Raw genomic sequence first — 12529 nt, 5'->3', positions numbered from 1 at the left:
GCTGTAGTTAAATGATTTTAGTTATATCAGTTAATTAGCTTAAGAGAAATACTTACTAGTGGCTCACTATTTTTCTAAAATGTATTATTTTTTTTCCTTGTTGGATGAAGTTTAAAGCATCTATGGATGAAATGACAGCTGGATGTGCTGTTTTAACGTTTTTTTTTCATGAACTACCGTAATCAGTTTTCTGGTTGTAGTGTGAGATTTTAAAATTTACCGTTAGGCATTCCATGTCTGGCTCTCACATTCCAACAGTGGATCTTCAGCTCAGCTTTTTCAGATGTGCTGGATGTTTGACTTTGGTTATATTGAGTCAAATGCAGAAATACTGTAGAGAAGTATGCATACCTTTGCTTCAGTCTTTCTCAGTGGCAGCAGTTGCTTGATCCCATGGTTCCATCTTGCCCCGTGTTCGTTGCTGATTTTTCTTTGATAAGCAGTTTATGTCATTATATTAAATAAGATTTCATGAAGAAACACAGTCTGATTGACAAGGAGACAAATATCTTGAAAAGACATAGAAAGCTTCAGGAGTTAATCATGTGTATTTATAGGATGCACTGAGAATGTCTTTCTATCATAGATCTTTTTAAAATTACTATTGTGGCCAAATCTACCATTGCTGAATTTTCTCTCCTACTCTCATTCTTATAGTTCCTTCTGGAAAACAGTTTAGTATTCTTTTGCAAAAACATTTTGAATATTTATCCTGCAAAATGTCTTTACCTTCTTTACTTCCAGGATCTAATCTAAATCCTCTGAGAGTATTGAGATCCTCTGAGTGTCTGAGATTTTTACTGTTTTTATGTGATGTTATTATCACAAGTAAGATAATTTTAATAAAAGAGCAAAGATTTACTTAAATTGAACAGTTGATTCTAATTAAAATTACACATTCATATATATCAAACATTTTATTAGCACACAGTATTGTATTCATATGATAGTATCAATATTAGTACTAACTGTTAATATGAATATATAATATATATAGTAAAATGATACAATATATCTGAACAAATATTGTTGGTGTTATCATAACAGATATTGAAATTGGGACCCTGTGACACAGATCTCTGCAGGAGGTAGTGTAATCCAGTTCAGCTGAACTTCTTGTTAGGAAGGAGTCAAATGTTGGTCTCTTGCTCCTTGCTATTCAGCACAAAATTCCAGATCTATTCCGGAAAAACCTCTTGTTTGTTTGGCAGGAGGGTGTTTAAAAAGGAATACTGTCTTGACACCTGAGATTAATGTTCAAAAGTGTACTGTTCAAATACTATCACAGAATTACATAATTGCAAGGGTTGAAAGGGACCTCAAGAAATTAAGTCTAACCACCCTGCTAAAGCAGTTTCCCTACAGCAGGTCACACAGGTAGGCATCCAGATGACTCTTCAATATTTCCATAGAATGAGATTCTGCAGTCTCTCTGGGTGACCTGTTCCAGTGCTACGTCATCCTTATGGTAAAGAAATTCTTCTGCATGTCTGTATAGAGCTTCCCATGTTTGACTTTTAGGTCGTTACTCCTTATCCTGTTGCTGCGCACCACCAAGAAGAGCCTGGCCTCATCCATTTGCCTCCCATTTCCCTTTAGGTATTTGTAAACATTAATCAGATCCTGTTTCAGTCTTCTTTTCCCCAGGCTGAACAGACCTACATTACTCAGCCTTTCCTCATCCAGAAGATGCTCCAGGTCCTTTACTGTTTTTGTGACCCTCTACTGGACGCCTTCTAGAAGGTCCCTGTATTTTTTTAACCCGGGAGCCCAGGACTGTATTCCAAAGAAGTTTTGATATCCCTTTGGTTTTCCCCAGCTCTGCATGGTATTAGTGAAAGGTTGCATGACTGATTAGATTTATTTATTTTTAATTTTGTCTTTCTTATATATAACCTTTAAAATACCTAATGGTCTCTCTTCAAGGAATGTAAAAGGTCTGTGATGATAATGGAGCCTTTAACTAAATGGATCTAATGAGTTCTTGGCTTTAAAGTGGAGGTGTCAAATCAAGTTTCAAGCATCCATGGCATAGATATAGCCTGAAGTTTTGCAGTATACTGTAAATAATGCTTGACATACTTCACTGCTAAATTTGATACACAGAAGTGAATTAATATTAAACTATTTGACATTTGGGTCCTAAAATATTCATTAAATATTTCTCTCACAACAGTGTTTTCAACCCATTTCAAATTTCAAGGGAGTCTTATGAAATTTGCAGAACAAGACATACTGCCTAAAGCAGCAACTCAGGGCAGCAGTTAGGAAGATCTCTGATAATGATGGCATGTGGGAGATATTCACACTACTCTTGTTGATTTTTTGATGTCTACGTTCAAAATATTTTCCAGGTTTCACAGTGTGAAAACTCTCAGACTAATCGTGCTAGATTAAACTTTTATGCCACTGAAATTCTATCCTAGTAAAGATAAAACAGAGTGACCATAACTGTCTCACCTGAGATCCCTCTTTCCCAATTTCTTTTTTAAGAAATCTATGAGTTTAGCTAAAGAGTGCTGACATCTAGCGGCTACATGAAATAGTGCAAAGAGCTTTAGTCAAGCTGGTCTTTGTGTTCAGAAGAGTACGGTGCAGTTTAATAAAAGATAACCAGTCCTTTTCTTTATGGATTTAAACACAAACGTGAATTCAAGAAACAGATGACAGAATTATGAGGATGAACTCCATTGAATATTTTTTATTAAAATGTTTTTCACTTACATGAAAGGAAAATCTTACCTATTGGCATTTTAGGGAAGGTAATTAGTTTGAATGTTCAAACTCTTTTATTTCTTTTAAAGATTTGACTGTTTTTTTAGTAATAAAAAATAGAGAGGGAAAAGACAAATTGCCTTTCTTCAACCTGCTGTCAAGGTCAGTCTTCCACTTGGACCACAGCTTGTGTGTCTTCTAACTGTGGTTAACCTGAAGCAAGACCACACCCAGCTGCACATCAGTCATGTTTCTGGTCTGGATCCGTCCACACAGTATTTAACAGCTGCTTCCTGAAATGCCTGATAGGGTGAACACAAGGACTGCAGTTTCTTCTTCTTCAGCCCTCATCAAGGGGCATCTCTCTGGCCTTAACAAATCCCACTTGTGCAATCTTTCTGACTTATCTGTTCTGACACTTTACACCCACACCTCATCCAATCTCTATTGATTAGATTTTGAACATCTTTATTTCACTTTTCCAAATTCTCTTCAGAGTTACCTGTTTGCTCATTGTTAACTATTCCCCAGATGTATCAGGGAGCTTAAGGCTATGCATATCTGAAATTATGTGACCTATTTGAACTTTGTGAACTGACATTGGATTTAATTTGTTCATCTTGAATGTCATGAAAGAGGGAATCCTGAACACAGAAAAATCAGTGAAGTGTTACACTTGTGATGCCAGTGGAGCCAGGATTTGTTCCTAACATCTGCCCATGCATTTTTAAAGACATCATATAATTAGATGAGTATATTACAGAAATCTATTTTATAACCTAATTTTTTGTGATTGCATTAAGATGAAATTCTAGTCCTAATATAGTGATGATTTTTTTTAACCAAGAACTACACTGGAACAGTTGGCATTTCATGTGTGACTTTGAGTTTAGATTGCAGACAACAGAAGGTAATTCAAGCACCCTCTCATTATTGATACTACAAATTAGCTGAGTACTGGCACTATAGAATTAGATTGTGACAATAAAAAAGTAATCAAGCTGATGCTTTTAATATAATTATCAATACAAACTATGTTAGTATCTGAACTGGATTAAAAGAACATAATTAACAATGTATGTTTCATCCACAGGAACCAGTGATCCGTACGTCAAGTTCAAACTTGGAGGAAAAGAAGTGTTTAGAAGTAAAACAATACACAAGAACCTCAATCCTGTGTGGGAAGAAAAAACTTGCATTCTTATAGATAACCCAAGAGAACCCTTATATATAAAGGTAAGACAGTGTATTATTTATGTCAGACAAATTACAGGCAAAGAGTTATTGACAGAATTTATGTTTTTAAATGCAAAGTATGTTACTATTAAAAAAGCTTGAGGTGAATTGTAATTCTACATTGATCCTTTCCTGCCCTCATTACCCTTAGGAATACATAAGGAATGAAAACAGGCTCTGTAGCAGAAAGAAGCAGATTCAAAAGGGGACGCTTAAAAGAAAGCTAGCTACCTGTTTTGATTTAGGTCAAATAGCAACCCTGCAGTAAGGTAGCAACCCAGAGTAAGGTAAGACAAGGGAACAGAAGTATGTATTTTGTTTTTTCTAGGAAGAAATATTGACAGGTATAACGTCTTTCTTTGCAGATATGTCCTATGAACACAGCATCTAAGTATTTCAGTGTTTGTAGCTCAGGCAGACATTCTAAGTCCTGGCTGAGGTATACTAACTCAGCTGAATGTGTCTACTGGATGTTTTCATTTTGGTAATTTGTAGAGAGAAAAAATAATTATATTTTGCAAGAGGAACTGAGATTTTATCATGTATTTTTCTTTCACGTTGCAGTGAAAACGAGAGAGATAAAATATGACAGTGTCCAGTCACGTAGATCAATACGATCGACTGAAACACAAATACTTACGAATTCAGTCCTTCATGCTTGTAGCCACTGGAGTATAGGATTTTGGTAACATTATTTCTGTCTAAACCCAGTCTGTATTAAATTATCCGTAGAAGATGAACAGCTTTATCTTCTTAAAAACTTAAAAAAAAAAAAAAGGTTTTTTGTAATGCAATAGTTGAAGTATATATATCAGAATCAAAGGCCTTGAGTCCAGATCTGTTACTTCTCCATTAAATGTTCTCATTACAGCTACTAATAAGTGTCCCTCTTTATTTAGAGCGAAAGATCTCTTCAGATTTCAGAAATTGTCATGACAATGCCATGACAAGGAAATGTAACTTAACTAGGAAGTTTTTGATGCCTGAGAGTTTCCTATTTTTGGCTTGCATAGTTATGTATTATCTTTCCTTTTTACCATCCGTCTTTTTTGTACATTTCCTTCCAAAAGACGTTCCTTAATAATTTGTTTTTTGTCATTGTGATTTGAGAAGGCCTAATCTCAAATCACTGACACCACTCAGTGTATTAACCACAGATTCTTTTCTGAATTTCAGTAAACTTGTCCAGGTGTGTTGTCTTTTAGACAGAAAGTTAGCAGGCTGCATCCTCATAGTGAGTAAGAAGTGTCACTGGTACCTTACATATCTATTAAGTCATTGTTTTAAAGTGTTTCTAAAACCTAAAAACCTCCAAAACCCTGACTGATAGAATTTGATCATGTCTCATACTGATGCAAGTGCTGTTTATAACCCACTTTTCACAGTCATATCACTCCCACTTATATTTTATAAGATTTCTAAGGGTGTTAATTCATGTCTAGCAAGCTAGTGATTCTCCTTGCTTTAATTTTACTTTTGCTTTTCCTTTTTTAGTGTCTGTATTTATAAAAATACTGAATTTGTTCACGTGCACAGTCTGGTGCTGGTATACCATTGTGTCTTTACATTATGAGTTCCAACTTCTAAATAAGCAGTTTCAAAATTTTGTGTCTAAAAAGTGTATGATGGTTTCAGTTACTCCTTGTCTGACTGAGAAGCATGTGGCTTAACTCTGGAAAAGGGTTTTCATGAAAAAGGAGTATTTCAAAAAAAGTTTTCTGATGCTGAAAAATGTTTGTATCCCCTGTGCATCTTAGGTTTTTGATTATGACTTCGGGCTTCAAGATGACTTTATTGGTTCAGCGTTTTTGAATCTTGCATCATTAGAATTAAACAGGTATGGCACAAATAAGTCTATGGAGTAATTCCTTAGGCGCTGATTGCGTGTTTGTGGAGCTGCAAATAGAATGTAATGCTGAAAAATAATAATGCAAACCTACCTCATATAAAAATGGCAGGGGAAAAACGCTTAGTTTCAGGGAATTACTGTAATATGAACATTAGTAAATATACTAACTTATAATACAGAATATTTGTTGTAGCATCTATAAAAATATAACTTTTATAATCACTCTATTCATGTTTTTATATTGTACCCTTGTTTTTATATATCTTCATTTACTGTAGTACCACCTGCTGTTTATGTTTATTTTTCTTATGCTTTTTAAAATTCATTACCATTACAGTGTGGGTTTAATTACTTGAGTGTGTGTATGTACTTAACATGGAGAAAGAGTATTTAGTGTTTACTTATGACTACTTAAACTGAAATACTTGAAGGTATAAGTAAGCTAAATTTGTCACATCATTTTCAAGTAGCTTCATATAAATGCAGATTTCTTTAATTGTCATGATTCAGAAATGTAATTATCTGAGAGCCTGAAATCAAAACAAGCGCACATGTTTTTGTCTCCTAGGCAAACAGATGTTACCTTGAGCCTGAAGGACCCTCATTACCCTGACCATGATTTGGGAACTATATTATTATCAGTTCTTTTGGCTCCTAGAGAAGAACAGCGGGAAGTGGTAATTTTAAGATTTTAATAAGTGTCATCACTCCTGTTATCTTTCTACGATTGGATGGCTTAAAGCATGAGAACTATATATCATGAGGTTAATTTCATTTTTTCAGTTCTTAGGACAATGTTGAGCAATGTTTCCATTATAGCTAAGCATTGGATCCTTTCTGAGAAAGTAGTAATGAATTATCCAGATAGAACATAAGCAATCTGCAGGGTGTCAAAGCCAATTGCAGGGGCATGATGGTGATTAAAAAGGATAAAATCAGTAAGGTACTGGAGAAGAATTTTAAACCTAGTGCTGCCATCTCTAGACAAGAATATGGAAATACTATTCCACTCTGGAAAGGAAGAAACTTGAGGAAAAGTAGTATTTCTTAATTTTTGGCTTTTAGTATGATAATGTTAAGTTTCATTAGGAGTTTTCAATAGAAAAATTGTCTGTTTTTCTATGTTTATTGCAATTCCTTCATCAATCTCAGTTTTCTAAGCTATGTAATTGCTAGTGAAAATGCTTTGTTGTTTTAAATATTGATCCTGCTATTATGACAACTTCTGTCTGCAGTTTGGATATTTTACAGGTTGACTTTTGACTTGTTTTGTAATAGTCCATTTGCGGGAGAAATATGAGACGGGAAATCTTGCTCAGAGGTGGCAAAATAATGTAAACTCCTTTTGCATCAGGAGGTGAAAAAAAGAATTTGATGAGATTTTCCGTTTGCATTCATTATCTGTTCTATAAACAGGGGTGTGATCAAGTTTATATTTGTAAGAGTATATATGATTCTGTAAAGAAAAGGACACTACTGTGTCTGTTATATACCTAACAAATATTGGTGGTTTGTGATACTCTTTTCCACTTTTCTTTGAGTTCTAACTAGTAACTCAGTAGGAACTAGTTGTCTGATAATTAGTATGACAAAGATGTAGGGTTTTGAAAACAGATCTCTCAACCATTGTTTCCTTTACAACATCCTCTTAGAACTTAGCAAAATAATGGCAAATGGTTATAATTTACAGGAAGATTATTTAAATTGTGTGTTATCTTTTTTTAAGTGGTACCTTTGTGGTGGCAACTCAGAGCAGAGCCTTGCAGACTGCAACACAAGTGAGCCTCTAGGTAAAACCCACACTTATAAGTCTGCTGGTAACAACTCTGTTGTTACAAGTGACTTTAGCATTATTGTGCCATAATCCTAAATTGTGCAGCACAGAAATAAATGTGTTTTTATGTGAGAAACCAGTGAGTGGGCAGTAGAAGTAAGTTTGTTTCCATTTTTCACAATACAGATAGAAAAGGTTACTGTGCCTTTCAACATTAAGGAAAAGTGTTATCTACTATACAGAGGGAACTGAAGAAAATCACAGTTGAAAAAGTTAAATAAATTAAGACACTGTAATGTGTCTTTCTTATGGGCATTTTTTCAGGGAATTAGTAACTGAATTTGCCACAGACTTCCCAAATAGCAGCTCTTCATACCCAGCTTGTAGTAGTGATAGAAAGAATTGGATTTCTGCTGTTTGATGTTTCATTATTACCTTGATATTTAATAACTTTATTCTTTTAGCTAAGCAGAAGGGCCAATTTTTCTTTTTATTCAACCTGTTCTTGTACAGACTTTTATTCTGAAAACACCCAAGATTTTTTTCTGTTTACTATTGGAAATCACTCTTCCCAAGATATGAATCTCAGAGCAGTCCTATCAAAGTTGTAATAAAATTGGAGAATTTGTGTCACATTGAAGGGAAGGCGACCTATAAAATTAATGCTGAGTTGATGTATATGAATGTGTTATGCATTTAATGATTAGAGGCACAATTATCTTTTAGTTGGTTACCACATGTACCTATTTGTTAGATTTTACTTACCCTTTAGGGAGTAGACAAATTACAAAAATTACAAAATATCACATATACAAACTGTCATCCTCGATTGTTTTCAAATATCTTCTAGTAATTAGGACAATTTTTATTGAATTATTTGTTGCTGAGATCAGCAAATTGTCAAATGTTATGCTAGAGGATAAAGGCAAATTCTTGTCTGTTACAGAAATATGCACTGTGCAATTAAAGTAACTCCTACTTTTGCAGTCTATGTAGTGTTCTGTTTGAATGACTGCTTCCCTTCTGTTTATCTCCATGCAGGTAATAATTCAAAAAGTACCTGTTGAAATATGTAGATTAAAAAAAAGTGAGGACCTTTATATCAACTACAAAGACTGCTGCATAGAAAGCATGTCTTCATACCACATACATTTTTTTTCTAAATCATTACTGATTTTCTTAAGTCATTTTGATTTTATATCCCTATATAATCTGTTTTTCAGAAGTGTATTTTCATCTGAATAATTTTTTTTCACTTGTTGACAAAATGTGCAAGCAGTTTAACAGTATGCAGTAGCATACTGTTTAGCAAGCAGTTTAAATAGTATGCAGTCGTTAAATCATGAAGCTGAAGCATTCAGAGATTAGCAGCTAGCAGTTAAATTTCATATACTTTATGTTCCATGTGCTTAAATTACAAATACTTCTTAAGACTGTATATGAGGAGAAAGAAGGAATAGCTTCAACAAAATGTGTATTAGCATTTCCATACAACTATGGCATAAAAGTAGCAGTGTGTCTGATTCTATATTTTGGGAGCTCTGTAATAATAATCATAGTTCATACCTCAGCCATTTGAATGAAATTTGCTGTTTTGATGTTTGGTAATTTTTAAGTACAGATTAGACTTTCCAAAAAGATAGTTCATCTACCTCAAATAGAGCAGCTGAGAGTGTTTTGGAAGTCAGGTATACAGGTATAAAAGATGAGTCTATTGACAGTATCTGTAGCTAGATAGAGAATAGACAGAATTCTTTCTAGCATAGTATTTTATCAGCATACCACAGTTGTATCATATGCGTAGGTTGTAAGATCCATCCTGTCATGATGAATAGGGTATATTTCCACTTTTAGCACCTGCACTGGTTGATAAGATATTTCAACTGGAAGTTCAGTGGACTGCTGGTAGAAAATTGGGAGTCTTATTGTGTATTGCTTCCTTTCTGCGAGAGAGAGATATTATTACTAGTGATTTTTAAAAGAAGCAGTCACTGTTGAAGAATAATAGTTGATTTTGGTTTTGGATGGGACTGTGTTTTGTGAAGCCTTGAAATGTGTAAAGAGCTGTGAAAGAAATTTTGTCCACACGTGAAAATTCTACTCCTTCTTTTGGAAAGAGATTCTGATAAGTGCAAATTTTCAGTGTGCACATTAATATGATATTCTTTACAATGTACAGCTAAAAGTTCCCGTTTCCTAAGACAAAGACAAATTACATCTCTGAATGCAGATAAAAATTCAGATCACTTATGTTTCCATATGTGCATTTAGCTACATGGAATTATATTATAAATAAGAAGAGCTGATGATTTATCTCTGAGTCATGGTATACTGTGAGAAACAGCTTAAGTAGTTGACAGTTTGCTTCCAGGGGAAGAATATTAGACACTGTTTCAATTTAATGGAGGTTCTGTATGCTGGTTTCATAAATAAGAACCTACTACTTGATTTTTATAGTATATTTTCTTAGGACAAGAATGCAGAACTAGGCTGTAATAATTTATATACATAGACAGATAATGAACATTTCTAGCAAATCTTGAATGGATCATTGCCTTTTGTGACCTGCTGCTTTTTCTACCAGCGTAAAAATGTTAACTTCTTAAACAATAATCAAACCACTCAGTTTACATTAACATGGTCTATTCCTTTGAGTACTATTGAAATGAAAAGTCAGATTTATTCTGGTTTATGAGCATTCTTAAATTGTGAATCAAAACTGATGAGTTATTGGTATACATTTGAGAAATAAGAATGTTTTTAGTTTTTGTGAAAAGAGATTTTTTTTTAATTGAAAAACTGAGTTGCAGGAGCATTATTTTCAATAATTCTTTTGCATTTTCATTGTGTTAGGTCTGTATAGTTGTTTCAGTTATTTTGCTTTGATAGAACAAGTAGCTGATTTATCTAGTGTAAGCAAAGAAGACAAAATATAAAAGTATTTGAAAAGTATTTGTATATAAAAACATGTTCAAACTTGAACTCTCCAATAAAAAACAAAAACAAAAAAAAAACCACTTTTTAACTTGTAAAAAATATTTTTTTCCTTAATTTCTCATTGTAAAGAGTATGAATTTATAAAGTTGGTAATAATTTAGATTTTTTCTTAGACATGTTCCAATGAAGCTTACTTGTTTCTGTAATTCCAGTGATATTCTTTTAATACTGATCTTTGAATACATGTAATTTACGCATGCCCGTGCATCATTTATAGTTGTATGCATGCCAATTGAAAATGTGTATCGTGTATGCAGATTTCATGCTCAGTATTGTAACTGTCAGTGCCGTACCTGCATGTGAGTGTTTCTGGCTCTTTTGCTAGCAGAGCTGAGTGCGCAGATTCCATCACTACAGATCTTGCACAGCAACTGTGAATTTGTTGGAACTGCATGTCTCCTGTTTACTCTTGAGAACAGTCCTTCCTAACCTGTGTCTTAAAGTTAGCTACAGGGAGTTGAAAGTTGGTGGCTGATCATTTCAGTGGCCTTGGGGGCTGTAAGGCTTGGGTACTACCGCTGTACAGCAATACCAATGGCTTGAGTAGCATAGAAAATAGAAAAAAAAAACAGAAACATGTGAGTGTTACTTGGATCTGAAATTAAAATTACAGCCTTATTTTTTCTTAGATAATTAACCCCAAGTGATACTAAACACTTTTTGCTTTTTTTATCAGTAAAAACATTGATAACATTCCTGTGTTGTCAATTCGCTTGCTGTCCTAAATCATATAGTGCAAGCTCATATGTTATTTTTAATTTTGTCAAAAGTGTAATACTGTCACAGAAAAGAAAAAGAATGACAGCAGCAAACTGAGGCATGGAATGTTTTCATGTGAAGCAGTTCTGTGTAGTTCATCCATCACAGTTTGCCTTACGCTATTTATTTGCTTGGTTGACTTCTAAGGATGTAGCTTATCTTGCTACAGCTGGTTACAGTGTCAGTGCATTCAACGAGATGTTTCTGTAGATACTACAGGAACTTAACTGCTTGAAGCTAAAATAGTGTTACATATGTGGCGGATTGAGATGACTGGGCTAGATTGTCTTCCCAATCCCGGGCAGGTTCAAATGTAAACCTGTGCTGTACGTGCAGAAGTTCAGGATGAGGCAGTGGCAGTGCCCTTATCCATGAAGTGCCATGGCCTGGAGCTGCTTGATTCCCAAATGCCTCTCTTAACTCTGTCCATAAAAATGGGTCAAGTGGCTTTCTGCAGCTTTTTTTAAATTCAAATATCTATGCGTATTTACCAGCTCTATGGTGTCACTAACATAATGGCAAAGCTGTTAAGTTTTATCTGTCCATAGCAACTGAAAAGTTTTCCTCATCAGCCAGGTGTTGTTTGCCTCCCAACAAGCTTCACCTGATTTTTTAAACAAAATTATGGATATTTTTAAAAAAAGGAAAATCATAGAGTTGTTTCTTTCCCTGCACAATACTTTTACCAGGCAGAATGCTAGCATCTCAGAATTTATTTCAGTCTGGAAAAGAAGTATTTTTGCAATAGTTTATATATATATATACAGAAACTATATATATGTGCATGTGTATATATATATATATAAAAGTATATAAGTATATATATATAAGTATATATATAAACATATAAGTAAATATATATATATAGTACTGAAGAAAGCTTAAAAAAAAATTAATGGCCTTTTAATTATTCCTGCACAGTGAAAACGTAGGATGAGAATATTAAATCGCACAGATTAATTTCTCAGTATTTCCACAAAACTGCTTTAAGCAACATTTATGCTCACAGGTAAATTTGTCTGCATCCATCTTGAACAATTTTATTTACCAATTAAGAATATATGTCTCTGGGCACTGCCTCCCACGTGTTAAAGCACTATTTCTAGCAAACCAAAGTTTCACAGATTATTTATGTAGTAGGATATGGATACATGGTTTTGGTTATTGTTTTTTTTTTGTTGGTGATGGTGGTGGTGGTC

At 34.0% G+C, this 12529-nt stretch overlaps 1 protein-coding gene across 1 annotated transcript in view; it reads left to right on the top strand.

Moving 5' to 3' along the window:
- Positions 1-12529, top strand: part of MCTP1 (multiple C2 and transmembrane domain containing 1) — a 229103-nt gene that overhangs the window by 73910 nt on the left and 142664 nt on the right. Inside the window, exons 3-5 of the mRNA XM_042866191.1 lie at positions 3809-3951; positions 5709-5788; positions 6369-6477. Coding sequence (XP_042722125.1) covers positions 3809-3951; positions 5709-5788; positions 6369-6477 — 332 coding nt within the window. The remainder of the gene's footprint in view (positions 1-3808; positions 3952-5708; positions 5789-6368; positions 6478-12529) is intronic.

This window comes from Lagopus leucura, unplaced genomic scaffold (assembly GCF_019238085.1).
Source record: "Lagopus leucura isolate 7727_CA_CO unplaced genomic scaffold, USGS_WTPT01 Super-Scaffold_810, whole genome shotgun sequence".
NCBI classification, from domain to species: domain Eukaryota; kingdom Metazoa; phylum Chordata; class Aves; order Galliformes; family Phasianidae; genus Lagopus; species Lagopus leucura.
Note: the sequence above shows the minus strand (reverse complement) of the source record. Positions and strands in the feature narration are given on the sequence as shown.